At 40.3% G+C, this 15373-nt stretch overlaps 2 protein-coding genes across 3 annotated transcripts in view; one reads left to right on the top strand and one right to left on the bottom strand.

Moving 5' to 3' along the window:
- LOC139754581 (regucalcin-like) overlaps nucleotides 1–15373 on the bottom strand; it is a 549227-nt gene that overhangs the window by 337364 nt on the left and 196490 nt on the right. The window lies entirely within an intron of this gene.
- Herc4 (HECT and RLD domain containing E3 ubiquitin ligase 4) overlaps nucleotides 1–15373 on the top strand; it is a 163422-nt gene that overhangs the window by 32194 nt on the left and 115855 nt on the right. For both annotated transcript variants that reach the window (XM_071671972.1, XM_071671971.1), the window contains exons 5-7: nucleotides 821–971; nucleotides 3522–3756; nucleotides 7678–7780. In XM_071671972.1, coding sequence (XP_071528073.1) covers nucleotides 821–971; nucleotides 3522–3756; nucleotides 7678–7780 — 489 coding nt within the window. The remainder of the gene's footprint in view (nucleotides 1–820; nucleotides 972–3521; nucleotides 3757–7677; nucleotides 7781–15373) is intronic.

The following is a 15373-nucleotide window of genomic DNA, read 5'->3' on the forward strand; positions in this document are numbered from 1 at the left end:
ATAACTTTATTGAAAAAGTACCTTACTGCATTTGATGGTGTTAGCAGACCCTTAGAAGTGGTAACGCTACCAGTGAGTTTTCTTCTTTGAAGAGACTATCATAACTATTGGATGGAAACCTATATGTTTGTTGGAGACTGTTTCACCTCAGAAGAGCCCATTTTACCCTGCTCGTGTGTGAAATAAAACCTTGAAGCTTCAGAAGCCTCTTAAAAGTGGTCTAAGGTTTATGGTTCATAATGATAAGAACTTTATATGACTGGGTGGAATTTCAGTAACCAAGTATCTGATGTGCTGGAGTCTTTTTGTTGTGTAATAATTACAAAACATATCATATTTTCATTATTTTAGTATCGCCTACAAACACATTCAGGTCTGGTTCAATTTCTTTTAAAAGATCATATGTGTTGATCATAAATAGTGATGTACCCAAGACTGAGCCATGTTGGACAATATTGGTCACTTTTTTCACCTAGTTAAACAAGGAACATCTTAGGTGTCCTCTTTTTCTTGTATATTTAAGTAATATTCAGTCCTTCCTCTTAAGCCGTCTGTATTTTTTCCATGGCATGAAATGCTTTCTCTCATTCCAGCAAAATTGAAGTCACTTTTTTCTCGACTAGTGCTTATACAGATCTGTAATGCAAGAATTTTTTACTCCTAACCTCTCCTATGTCTTATGTGTCCAGTCTGTACTTCTCAGTTACAATTTTTCATCTGTGTTTGTGTTTTATAGGTCATTCTTTTTTGTGCCAGACTCATTTTGTCCAAACTGTCAGGCTTTTTTTTTCCCAGCTGATCTTTTGAATATTTTGTACAGATTTATTCCTGGGGAGAGAATGGATATGGTCAGCTGGGTATTAATTCAACAGAAATGCATACTCCTACTCCAAAATTAGTGAAGAGTTTGGCACGCAAACAAGTTCTGCAGATTGCATGCGGATCTAACCACACACTTGCTCTGACTTCTGGTAAGGAATTTTGGTCCTTTTAATGCTTCATGTTGATATTTTTCTGTTATTGTACCTATGGAATTCTAAGATCTGTCTACCATGCAATATGAATTGAACCCATGAATTTTGATATATATTCTAATGAATGAAGGGAAAGGTCACTCTGCCTCAGAATGGGTTACCTTGGATCATAAATCATACCAGAATTGGGGAAATGGGCTGCCCATCTTGAAGGGCAGTTAAAATTCACATCTTGCTTCCTCTCTCGTCATTCAATACAATTGCTGTGCACCACTTTGATGACACGGGGTACCAGAGCTCTTTTTGCCACTATGCCTTTGTCTTAATTTCCAATTTACTCTACAGAGGAGAGACGAAGGAGCTTTATTTTCAGAATTACTCGGAATCCATTTGGGGAATCTGTATTTCCAAGATGAGATATTCATTTGAGTGTTTGTGTCAGATCTATGGTTGAAGAAAAGGCTTCCATATGGAAAAAAGAACCTATTATGATCTGAATCATTTTGACATTTCATTTAAGTAGATCTGGAATAACACTGGCCCCAAGAGTAGCCTTGTTTCTCTACCCAAATTGAGAAGGCACCTTAGACATGTTTCCTCTGTTTGCTTCCAGTTGCCCCCTTGAAAATCTAATTTTTTATTGGTTTTAAAGTAGGAGTGCCAGTTTTCTCTTTTCTTTCCTGTGATTAAGTTGGTGATGGTGCTGTGTAGTTTAGATTTGTGATAAGACCTCAGTTCATGGTGAATGGTTTGGTGTAAGCGTGTATCTTTGTTTTTTGAGGTCTGCTTCCTATGGGAAAAAGTTTAGGTTATAGTGACTGCTATGTTCTTGTGTAATGTGGATCTTGCTAGCTTGGTTGGAGATGAAATGTGAGATAAGCATGGTTTGGGGATGAGAAATTGTATATGGTCAAGTTTTGGAGTTTAGTTCTTTTGCACTATGTGGAAATTGTTAGTCTGCTTTCTTGTAGTCTGTGCAAGATTTTTTGGTGGCTTTGTTGGTTGAGTAGGCCAGGTGGAGAGCTTTCAGAACAGGTAAGTGATCAGAGGACATTTTGTTTAGTGTGTTCCAAGTGGTTCTTGTGTACAATGCTGGTGTGGAAAAGATAATGTCTTGTGAAGTTGGCTATTGGAGGTGGTAGGTCGGGAGTCTGATTTGTTGGTTGTAAAGTTTGAAGATGTTGAGAGGATGCAGTTCTTGTGAATAGATCACCTCTTGGAATTTGGGTGTGGATATTTAGCCAAGCAGAATAGTGAACAGGGAAATATCCTCACAGACAGGTGTTGGGTGTTAGGTTATGTATTTAGGGAGTGTATTGAGGAGTGAATATGGTGGCAGAAGTATACAGGTGTTTATTATGTTGTATTTATTGCTATTTAGTTTTATTTATACGGATTGTATTTCAGTCCATCAAGAGATGGAGTGTGGCAGTGAGGTATGGTAGCTAGTGACAAGCCTGCTTGCAGATGATACTGTGTTGTTTGCTGAGAATAAAGAGGAGTTGCAGAAGGTTGTAAGTGTCTTTTGAGATTTGTGTAAGCATAGGAGATTGATGGTGAATGTGAGCAGAAGTAAAGTAATGGTGTTTAGATAGAAACAGAATGAAAGTAATGATTTTGCAACACTGTATAGAGTGAAAGAAAAAAGTGTACTAAACTGTTATAGATATAAAGGGAGAAAGACTGGAAGATATGAGAGAATTTAGATATTTAGAAGCTATCTTGGGGAAGTTTGGTTATATGGAAAGAGAGAGAAGGGAGAGAGCAGTACAGTGTAGAAGAGTTAGTGGGTCCCTTGTAATAGAATAATATAGGGTAGAGGTAAAATTATGGAAGTGTAGAGAGGATTAGGAGAAAGCATGGTTCTCCCAACTCTGACCTCTGCAGCCAAAAAGAAAGGATTAAAGGAAAGTGTAGTCCTCTCACCCCTGACCTATGCAGCCAAAACATAGAAATGGAATGAGTCATAGAGGTCAAGAACCCAGACTGTGGAAATGAGCTGTTTGAAAGGGGCATGCGGTATGACTAGATGGAATGAAGGTAGAAATGAGGGGGTTGTAGGAGAGATGAGGAATGGCAGGGAATGCAAAGGAAATGAATATTGGAGAGGTAGAATGAGTGAAAGATAATACTGTTAGGTGGTTTGGGCATGTGGAAAGAATGCAAGAAGAGTGTATGAAAGTACAATTAAAGGGGATTGTGTGAGAGGAAGACCACTTGTGACAAGGGTAATTACAATGGAAGAGTACTGGAGGGAGAGAAGTGGTAGAAGAATGTGTGGAATAGTGTATATGAGGAAGGCATGTAAGGACAGGGATAATTGGAGACTCTCTGGCCGTGGCCACCCTTCATGGGAGTTCCTGGAAGGAATGGGCATCAGAGATATAGATAGATTTATAGATAGGATGATAAATTGTTTTTCCCCATAATGTAATACTGCTTCTTTTTCCTTTTATTATCCTTTGATCATGATTGTAATGCATGCTTAGTCTAACACTATAATTCATCTTTTGTCTTCAAAATACATTACAGTACTTGGAATTTCAGATGGAGAACTTTACTCCTGGGGTCAGAATAACTTTGGTCAGCTTGGCTTAGGTCATAAAGGAGGACCTCAGAAAGAGCCATCCCATGTCAAGTCCTTAATTGGAACCCCATTAGTTCACATCACTGCAGGAGGACATCACTCAGCTATTTTGACTCAGGCTGGATTCCTTCTGATGTGGGGCTCTAACAAATATGGTCAACTTGGTCTTTCTCTTACAAATGGTGAAAAATGCTGGTAAGGTTTTCATGACCATGTGACCCTTATTCTTGTAACTTTGATGTTTTCCATAATGTACTGATTTAACACTGGAAACATTATTATTATTACAGTTTATGATACATGTGAATAAGTATATTTTCTTATAGTGCATGAATGTTAACTAACTTCCATACTCATGTGCAATAAAGTAAAGGAAAGAGGCTCACATACAGATATTGGTCAGGGAAAGATAACTATGACGTCAACTAAATAAGAATCATTCATCTAAATGAGACTCGTCCAAAAACAAAAATATAATGCCACAAGTCTGGATAAACACTTATGTAACCACTGAATAGCACTGTTAGATGAATGAGTCTCTGTTTCTGTTTCTTTCATACATGTTTGCACATCTCATGATCTCATGATGTGATAGCATAGACCAGGAACAGACAAACAGCAGTCTTATTAACTCACAAAGTCTCTTACAAATTCTTGTTTTCCTAAATATTTCTTTCACACATTCTTTTGAGGAACGATTGCAAGACAGGGAGTTTACAAGATAGTACAATTAAAGGGGTTGCTGTGAGTGGAAGACCACCTGTGACATGCACAAATAGGATGGAGGAATACTGGAGGGAGAGAAACAGAGGAAGAATGCATTGAATGGTGTGTCCAAGGGGGGCATGTAGGAACAGGGATAAGTGGAGACTGTTTTGCTGTGGCTACCCCTTGATGGGAGTTCTCGGAGGGAATGGGCACCAGAGATGTTGATAGATAGATCTGATCCCACAACCTCTATCACTACTGAAACCACATAGTTCCTCCCAAGTCACCATTCTGCCATACAGCTCACCAGGTACATTCAAGAGACTTATACCTCTGTAGTTTGAAAATTCACCTTTGCGCTCTATATCTTTTTACAATGGTATTATACCTGCTTTCTGCCTGTCCTCAGGCACCTCACCCTCCTTACCTCATCAATACTTTGATCAATACTTTGGGGACCCCATATTAATCTGAAATTGCCATTAGAATGCTTATGTGACTGGTTTTTACTGTTTGCCACATAGTAGCTGTACCACAGCAATGATACCATAAAACATTTAATAAAGAGGTAGTTTGTGAATGGGTGATAGAGGTGGTAGTGCTAGTGAAAATTGATATAAAATATGTGTACATGATATATAGGATGATTTCTCAATGTCTTTTATAAATGTCAGGGTGAATTCTTGAGGTTATTTTAAGATATTGTTACTCTATGAGTAAAACTCCAATAGCACCATTGTTTTCACATAATGGCTATGCAAACATATCTGTTGGAGAGGCAAGTGAAACAGTCGTGGAGTTCATATCATAGCACAGCTCCTGTCATTTAGTGAACATTCACCTCTCATTGTACTCTCAATTACAGTACTACAGTGCAGTATGGCCTTAGCCCTAACCTTTAATGGCAGTGACTATCCTCTCCAGATGGATGCACCAGTAGGAGTGATCCTATGGCTTGTCTTACCCTCCTTACAAGACCTAACATTCTGGCTTCGATTCCTCTAATTTGCTTCATTTGGGGCCATTGTAAAGGCCCTTATATATGGAACAGTTCTTGAAGCAGAGAATTAGCTGTGTTTAAACCAAACCATTGGTTCCTCAGTCCAGACACAAGGGTACAAGTACTCAGTGGTTGTTAGGTAATCAGAGATAGTCCATGTATGTGGCAATGCATTCAACAATCATTTTACATTGACATGGCATATAACAGGCAATAATGATGTGCATTAAATGTAATAAATTGTAATTTGGAAGATAACCAGATTGTGATATGAACTCCATGGGTGTTTCACTTTCCTTTCCAACAGATGTGTTTGCATAGCCATTATGTAAAAATGACGGTGTTATGGAAGTTTGGTCATCGAGTAATGATGTCTTAAAATAACCTCAAGAATTCATCTTGATATTTGTGATAAACCTTGATGAATCACCCTGTATATTGTACAGTATTTATTTATTTATTAATTATAATTTGTCGCTGTCTCCCGCGTTGGTGAGGAAGGAAACAGATGAAAGAATGGCCCAACCCACCCACGTACACATTTATATACATACATGTCCACACACGCACATATACATACCTATACATTTCAACATATACATATTTATACATACACAGACACATATATACACATGTACATAATTCATACTTGCTGCCTTTATTCATTCCCATCGCCAACCCACTACACATGAAATGACAACCCCTCCCCCTGCACATGCGCGAGGTAGCGCTAGGAAAAGACAACAAAGGCCACATTCGTTCACACTCAGTCTCTAGCTGTCATGTATAATGCACCGAAACCACAGCTCCCTTTCCACATCCAGGCCCCACAAAACTTTCCATGGTTTACCCCAGACACTTCACATGCCCTGGTTCAATCCACTGACAGCTCATCGACCCTGGTATACCACATCATTCCAATTCACTCTATTCCTTGCACACCTTTCACCCTCCTGCATGTTCAGGCTCCAATTTGGTCTCCCAATTCTCCTCTGACAAATATATCCTCTTTGTCAATCTTTCCTCACTCATTCTCTCCATGTGACCAAACCATTTCAATACACCCTCTTTTGCTCTCTCAACCACACTCTTATTATTTCCACACATCTCTCTTACTCTTTCATTACTTACATGATCAAACCACCTCACACCACATATTGTCCTCAAACATCTCATTTCCAACACATCCACCCTCCTCCGCACAACCCTGTCTGTAGCCCATGTCTTGCAACCGTATAACATTGTTAGAACCACTATTCCTTCAAATATACCCATTTTTGCTCTCCAAGATAATGTTCTCGCCTTCCACACATTTCTCAACGCTCCCAGAACTTTCGCCCCCTCCCCCACCCTGTGACTCACTTGCACTTCCATGGTTCCAGCCACTGCCAAATCCACTCCCAGATATCTAAAACACTTCACTTTCTCCAGTTTTTCTCCATTCAAACTAAACTCCCAATTGACTTGTCCCTCAACCCTACTGTACCTAATAACCTTGCTCTTATTCACATTTACTCTCATCTTTATTCTTTCACACACTTTACCAAACTCAGTCACCAACTTCTGCAGTTTCTCACCTGAATCAGCTACCAGCGCTGTATCATCAGTGAACAACAACTGACTCACTCCCTAAGCCCTCTCATCTGCAACAGACTGCATATTTGCCCCTCTCTCCAAAACTCTTGCATTCATCTCCCTAACAATACCATCCATAAACATATTAAATAACCATGGAGACATCACGCACCCCAGCTGCAAACCGACATTCACTGAGAACCAATCACTTGTACAGTATATTATGGAAATAGTATAGGAATAGTGGTTCCATCAATGTTGTATGGTTGCGAGGCTTGGGCTATGGATAGAGTTGTGCGGAGGTGGGTGGATGTGCTGGAAATGAGATGTTTGAGGACAATATTCCCTCAACTGCCACATTACTCACCTTTGCATTCATATCACCCATCACTATAACCTGGTCTCGTGCATCAAAACTATGAACTTTCATCAAAGAAGGCTGATAAACCTTCATATGGAAACTTATCAAAATACAACAAAGCCTAGGTGTGGGTAAGGGGGAGAGAGTGGATCAGGAGCATGTCCTTCTTGAATATTTTAACTTGTTATAGTGGCTTATTTCAGTGCTGCACACTCTTTGCCTTTCATTAATCTCTAGTTCATCACTTAAAAAGGTGATGAATTTTGTTGAAAAGCTCCATTAAACCAGGTCACATCCTATGTTTACTAAATATGTTCCCTAATATCTCAGCTATGTTAAAATGAAACTGTACTAATAAGTGGATTGACTTTTAGCTGGGATTACAGTAACTATATTTGTATAAATATGTATGTGTATATGTATATTTTTTGTTTATTGCATAGATAATTTCACTGTGGTCAATTACTTGCAGTACAACACCCACACTGGTCCCCAATTTAGAGTCTTATTCTGAACCAGTACTGTATGTTGTCCTTGGAGAAGGTCACACTGCTGTTCTCGACTCTCAAGGGAAGGTGAGTAACTTCCAAGGAAAAATCATTTTTAATTCTCGCCTTGTTAACTGATTTCCTATTACTGTCATTATGCCTACAAGAGGGAAAGTTTGAGTTGGAAGTAGTTTGACAAGGAGAAAAATTGCTGGTGCACTGAAACATCTGGTGAATTGAAAAAATTTAAACACAAATGTGTGCAAGAAGCTTGCATGGGGTGCTTATCTTACAGCTGGTGTGCTCTGTGAAACCCATGTGTAAATGTCTGGATTGGTCAAAATTTACCTTTTTGGTATTCTATATGAATTTTGTGGCCTTCTCTCATTATGCAAAGAAAAGTAGAATAGTTTTTTTTTATGAAAGGATGCATAGCAATATGAAAATAATTTTTTCTTCATAAGATCTTACTAAGATATAACCATTTCTGATTTAGGAAAAACATCTATTCCTCTATGTGCAAGTTACACTAACAATCGCTTTTTAACATTTTTATTCTTTATTTGGGTTATCGTTTAGGGGTAGCCAACAGAGCCTACAAAGTGCTGAAAGTTCAACTTGTCAAACATCACATGTCTAGATTAATGTTCATAGTAACCTGCCACTTAACAAAAGATTGATGTCCAAAGATAATTTGGGTGATTTGTTCAGAATAATTGGAATTAGGATGATAGGTTGAATTAGAAATGAAGATGTGAGGTTAAATGGCATGAACAGAAGTGTATTTGGATGATATGGTCATATAGCATGTATGGCAAATGATAGGTTGGTCAGGAAGATATACAGTAGTTGAGTAAATGGTACAAGGAGAAGTGAACTACTAAAGAGACATTTGAATAGATGTAAGATAAACCCCCATTCTAATGGACTAATTGTGGGGAATGGGTAGTCTGTTTGAAGCCAAATTGTGTTACATCCTGAATTTTTCTGTGGGCATTGATAAATGAAGTGTCCAGTTATAATGGAAACCTAACTAAATTTCTTGAAGGCTTGAGTTATTCAAGGAGTGGGAAGGACTGACTCCATAGGAAATAATTCCAGGATCACCTAGAGTCCACTAAATCTACTTAATAGGGCATGCATGGGGTGCAAGCTACTCTTCACTCTCATGATGCTCGATAATTTTCAGCTTTTAGGCAATGATGTGGTGTTTCCTGGATCTCTTAGCACATAGAATACTTTTTACTCTGTCATGATTTGATATAAAAAGGCAGTACTTTGTACCATTAAAAACTGCAATTATATGAAAAACGGGCACTAAGTTTTTGTACATTTTCACCAGGCAGGCTCCTATTGCAGACTGGTAGGCAGTGACAAAGCTGTGTTGTTCCATCTTGAAATCTCTTTTCAAATTATGTTTGCAGATGTAAATGCATAATAGATGATATTGCACCAATGAATTATTGTAAATCAATGTAAAACTGTGTATGTGTGAAGAGAACATATATGAATAAATTATACATTTCCCTTTTCCATAGCCAGAGGCTGAACCATTATGTGACTTTCATTTTTTCAGTTCATTTCAAGCTAGAAGTTTCAGTTTTCTAAATTATTTCTTACATTTTTCATATGTATATATATGTATATGTGTGTGTATATGTGTGTATGTGTGTGTGTATGTATATATATATATTATCCCTGGGGATAGGGGTGAAAGAATACTTCCCACGCATTCCTCACGTGTCGTACAAGGCGACTAGAGGGGACGGGAGCGGGGGGCCAGAAATCTTCCCCTCCTTGTATTTTTAACTTTCTAAAAAAATGGGAAACAGAAGGAGTCACGCGGGGAGTGCTCATCCTCCTCGTACACTCAGTTTGGGGTGTCTAAATGTGTGTGGATGTAACCAAGATGTGAAAAAAGGAGAGATAGGTAGTATGTTTGAGGAAAGGAACCTGGATGTTTTGGCTCTGAGTGAAACGAAGCTCAAGGGTAAAGGGGAAGAGTGGTTTGGGAATGTCTTGGGAGTAAAGTCAGGGGTTAGTGAGAGGACAAGAGCAAGGGAAGGAGTAGCAGTACTCCTGAAACAGGAGTTGTGGGAGTATGTGATAGAATGTAAGAAAGTAAATTCTCAATTAATATGGGTAAAACTGAAAGTTGATGGAGAGAGATGGGTGATTATTGGTGCATATGCACCTGGGCATGAGAATAAAGATCATGAGAGGCAAGTGTTTTGGGAGCAGCTGAATGAGTGTGTTAGTGGTTTTGATGCACGCGACCGGGTTATAGTGATGGGTGATTTGAATGCAAAGGTGAGTAATGTGGCAGTTGAGGGAATAATTGGTATACATGGGGTGTTCAGTGTTGTAAATGGAAACGGTGAAGAGCTTGTAGATTTATGTGCTGAAAAAGGACTGGTGATTGGGAATACCTGGTTTAAAAAGCGAGATATACATAAGTGTACGTATGTAAGTAGGAGAGATGGCCAGAGAGCGTTATTGGATTACGTGTTAATTGACAGGCGCGTGAAAGAGAGACTTTTGGATGTAAATGTGCTGAGAGGTGCAACTGGAGGGATGTCTGATCATTATCTTGTGGAGGCTAAGGTGAAGATTTGTATGGGTTTTCAGAAAAGAAGAGTGAATGTTGGCGTGAAGAGGGTGGTGAGAGTAAGTGAGCTTGGGAAGGAGACTTGTGTGAGGAAGTACCAGGAGAGACTGAGTACAGAACGGAAAAAGGTGAGAACAATGGAAGTAAGGGGAGTGGGGGAGGAATGGGATGTATTTAGGGAATCAGTGATGGATTGTGCAAAAGATGCTTGTGGCATGAGAAGCGTGGGAGGTGGGTTGATTAGAAAGGGTAGTGAGTGGTGGGATGAAGAAGTAAGATTATAAGTGAAAGAGAAGAGAGAGGCATTTGGACGATTTTTGCAGGGAAAAAATGCAGTTGAGTGGGAGATGTATAAAAGAGAGACAGGAGGTCAAGAGAAAGGTGCAAGAGGTGAAAAAGAGGGCAAATGAGAGTTGGGGTGAGAGAGTATCATTAAATTTTAGGGAGAATAAAAAGATGTTCTGGAAGGAGGTAAATAAAGTGTGTAAGACAAAGGAGCAAATGGGAACTTCAGTGAAGGGCGCTAATGGGGAGGTGATAACAAGTAGTGGTGATGTGAGAAGGAGATGGAGTGAGTATTTTGAAGGTTTGTTGAATGTGTTTGATGATAGAGTGGCAGATATAGGGTGTCTTGGTCGAGGTGGTGTGCAAAGTGAGAGGGTTGGGGAAAAGGATTTGGTAAACAGAGAAGAGGTAGTAAAAGCTTTGTGGAAGATGAAAGCCAGCAAGGCAGCAGGTTTGGATGGTATTGCAATGGAATTTATTATTAAAAAAGGGGGTGACTGTATTGTTGACTGGTTGGTAAGGTTATTTAATGTATGTATGACTCATGGTGAGGTGCCTGAGGATTGGCGGAATGCATGCATAGTGCCATTGTACAAGGAAAGGCAAAGGGGATAAGAGTGAGTGCTCAAATTACAGAGGTATAAGTTTGTTGAGTATTCCTGGTAAATTATATGGGAGGGTATTGATTGAGAGGGTGAATGCATGTACAGAGTATCAGATTGGGGAAGAGCAGTGTGGTTTCAGAAGTGGTAGAGGATGTGTGGATCAGGTGTTTGCTTTGAAGAATGTATGTGAGAAATACTTAGAAAAGCAAAAGGATTTGTATGTAGCATTTATGGATCTGGAGAAGGCATATGATAGAGTTGATAGAGATGCTCTGTGGAAGGTATTAAGAATATATGGTGTGGGTGGCAAGTTGTTGGAAGCCGTGAAAAGTTTTTATCGAGGATGTAAGGCATGTGTATGTGTAGGAAGAGAGGAAAGTGATTGGTTCTCAGTGAATGTAGGTTTGCGGCAGGGGTGTGTGATGTCTCCATGGTTGTTTAATTTGTTTATGGATGGGGTTGTTAGGGAGGTGAATGCAAGAGTTTTGGAAAGAGGGGCAAGAATGAAGTCTGTTGTGGATGAGAGAGCTTGGGAAGTGAGTCAATTGTTGTTCGCTGATGATACAGCGCTGGTGGCTGATTCATGTGAGAAACTGCAGAAGCTGGTGACTGAGTTTGGTAAAGTGTGTGAAAGAAGAAAGTTAAGAGTAAATGTAAATAAGAGTAAGGTTATTAGGTACAGTAGGGTTGAGGGTCAAGTCAATTGGGAGGTAAGTTTGAATGGAGAAAAACTGGAGGAAGTAAAGTGCTTTAGATATCTGAGAGTGGATCTGGCAGTGGATGGAACCATGGAAGCGGAAGTGGATCATAGGGTGGGGGAGGGGGCGAAAATCCTGGGAGCCTTGAAGAATGTGTGGAAGTCGAGAACATTATCTCGGAAAGCAAAAATGGGTATGTTTGAAGGAATAGTGGTTCCAACAATGTTGTATGGTTGTGAGGCGTGGGCTATGGATAGAGTTGTGCGCAGGAGGGTGGATGTGCTGGAAATGAGATGTTTGAGGACAATGTGTGGTGTGAGGTGGTTTGATCGAGTAACGTAAGGGTAAGAGAGATGTGTGGAAATAAAAAGAGCGTGGTTGAGAGAGCAGAAGAGGGTGTTTTGAAATGGTTTGGGCACATGGAGAGAATGAGTGAGGAAATATTGACCAAGAGGATATATGTGTCGGAGGTCGAGGGAACGAGGAGAAGTGGGAGACCAAATTGGAGGTGGAAAGATGGAGTGAAAAAGATTTTGAGTGATTGGGGCCTGAACATGCAGGAGGGTGAAAGGCGGGCAAGGAATAGGGTGAATTGGATCGATGTGGTATACCGGGGTTGACGTGCTGTCAGTGGATTGAATCAGGGCATGTGAAGCGTCTGGGGTAAACCATGGAAAGCTGTGTAGGTATGTATATTTGCGTGTGTGGACATGTATGTATATACATGTGTAAGGGGGTGGGTTGGGCCATTTCTTTCGTCTGTTTCCTTGCACTACCTCACAAATGCGGGAGACAGCGAAAAAAAAAAAAAAAATATATATATATATATATATATATATATATATATATATATATATATATATATTTTTTTTTTTTTTTTTGCTTTGTCGCTGTCTCCCGCGTTTGCGAGGTAGCGCAAGGAAACAGACGAAAGAAATGGCCCAACCCACCCCCATAAACATGTATATACATACGTCCACACACGCAAATATACATACCTACACAGCTTTCCATGGTTTACCCCAGACGCTTCACATGCCCTGATTCAATCCACTGACAGCACATCAACATCGGTATACCACATCGCTCCAATTCACTCTATTCCTTGCCCTCCTTTCACCCTCCTGCATGTTCAGGCCCCGATCACACAAAATCTTTTTCACTCCATCTTTCCACCTCCAATTTGGTCTCCCTCTTCTCCTTGTTCCCTCCACCTCCGACACATATATCCTCTTGGTCAATCTTTCCTCACTCATTCTCTCCATGTGCCCAAACCATTTCAAAACACCCTCTTCTGCTCTCTCAACCACGCTCTTTTTATTTCCACACATCTCTCTTACCCTTACGTTACTTACTCGATCAAACCACCTCACACCACACATTGTCCTCAAACATCTCATTTCCAGCACATCCATCCTCCTGCGCACAACTCTATCCATAGCCCACGCCTCGCAACCATACAACATTGTTGGAACCACTATTCCTTCAAACATACCCATTTTTGCTTTCCGAGATAATGTTCTCGACTTCCACACATTTTTCAAGGCTCCCAGAATTTTCGACCCCTCCCTCACCCTATGATCCACTTCTGCTTCCATGGTTCCATCCGCTGCCAGATCCACTCCCAGATATCTAAAACACTTCACTTCCTCCAGTTTTTCTCCATTCAAACTCACCTCCCAATTGACTTGACCCTCAACCCTACTGTACCTAATAACCTTGCTCTTATTCACATTTACTCTTAACTTTCTTCTTTCACACACTTTACCAAACTCAGTCACCAGCTTCTGCAGTTTCTCACATGAATCAGCCACCAGCGCTGTATCATCAGCGAACAACAACTGACTCACTTCCCAAGCTCTCTCATCCCCAACAGACTTCATACTTGCCCCTCTTTCCAAAACTCTTGCATTCACCTCCCTAACAACCCCATCCATAAACAAATTAAACAACCATGGAGACATCACACACCCCTGCCGCAAACCTACATTCACTGAGAACCAATCACTTTCCTCTCTTCCTACACGTACACATGCCTTACATCCTCGATAAAAACTTTTCACTGCTTCTAACAACTTGCCTCCCACACCATATATTCTTAATACCTTCCACAGAGCATCTCTATCAACTCTATCATATGCCTTCTCCAGATCCATAAATGCTACATACAAATCCATTTGCTTTTCTAAGTATTTCTCACATACATTCTTCAAAGCAAACACCTGATCCACACATCCTCTATCACTTCTGAAACCACACTGCTCTTCCCCAATCTGATGCTCTGTACATGCCTTCACCCTCTCAATCAATACCCTCCCATATAATTTACCAGGAATACTCAACAAACTTATACCTCTGTAATTTGAGCACTCACTCTTATCCCCTTTGCCTTTGTACAATGGCACTATGCACGCATTCCGCCAATCCTCAGGCACCTCACCGTGAGTCATACATACATTAAATAACCTTACCAACCAGTCAACAATACAGTCACCCCCTTTTTTAATAAATTCCACTGCAATACCATCCAAACCTGCTGCCTTGCCGGCTTTCATCTTCCACAAAGCTTTTACTACCTCTTCTCTGTTTACCAAATCATTTTCCCTAAAAATATAGAGACTGAGTGTGAACGAATGGGGCATTTGTTGTCTTTTCCTAGCGCTACCTTGCACACATGAGGGGGGAGGGGGATGGTATTCCATGTGTTGCGAGGTGGCGATGGGAATGATTAAAGGCAGACAGTGTGAATTGTGTGCATGGGTATATATGTATGTGTCTGTGTGTGTATATATATGTGTACATTTAGATGTATAGGTATGTATATTTGCGTGTGTCGATGTGTATGTGTATACATGTGTATGGGGGTGGGTTGGGCCATTTCTTTCGTCTGTTTGCTTGCGCTACCTCGCAAATGCGGGAGACAGCGATGTTTGAGGACAATGTGTGGTGTGAGGTGGTTTGATCGAGTGAGTAACGTAAGGGTAAGAGAGATGTGTGGAAATAAAAAGAGCGTGGTTGAGAGAGCAGAAGAGGGTGTTTTGAAATGGTTTGGGCACATGGAGAGAATGAGTGAGGAAAGATTGACCAAGAGGATATATGTGTCGGAGGTGGAGGGAACGAGGAGAAGAGGGAGACCAAATTGGAGGTGGAAAGATGGAGTGAAAAAGATTTTGTGTGATCGGGGCCTGAACATGCAGGAGGGTGAAAGGAGGGCAAGGAATAGAGTGAATTGGAGCGATGTGGTATACAGGGGTTGACGTGCTGTCAGTGGATTGAATCAAGGCATGTGAAGCGTCTGGGGTAAACCATGGAAAGCTGTGTAGGTATTGTATATTTGCGTGTGTGGACGTGTGTATGTACATGTGTATGGGGGGGGGTTGGGCCATTTCTTTCGTCTGTTTCCTTGCGCTACCTAGCAAATGCGGGAGACAGCGACAAAGTATAAAAAAAAAAAATATATATATATATATATATATATATATAT

This window comes from Panulirus ornatus, chromosome 17 (assembly GCF_036320965.1).
Source record: "Panulirus ornatus isolate Po-2019 chromosome 17, ASM3632096v1, whole genome shotgun sequence".
Taxonomy (NCBI): Eukaryota; Metazoa; Arthropoda; class Malacostraca; order Decapoda; family Palinuridae; genus Panulirus; species Panulirus ornatus.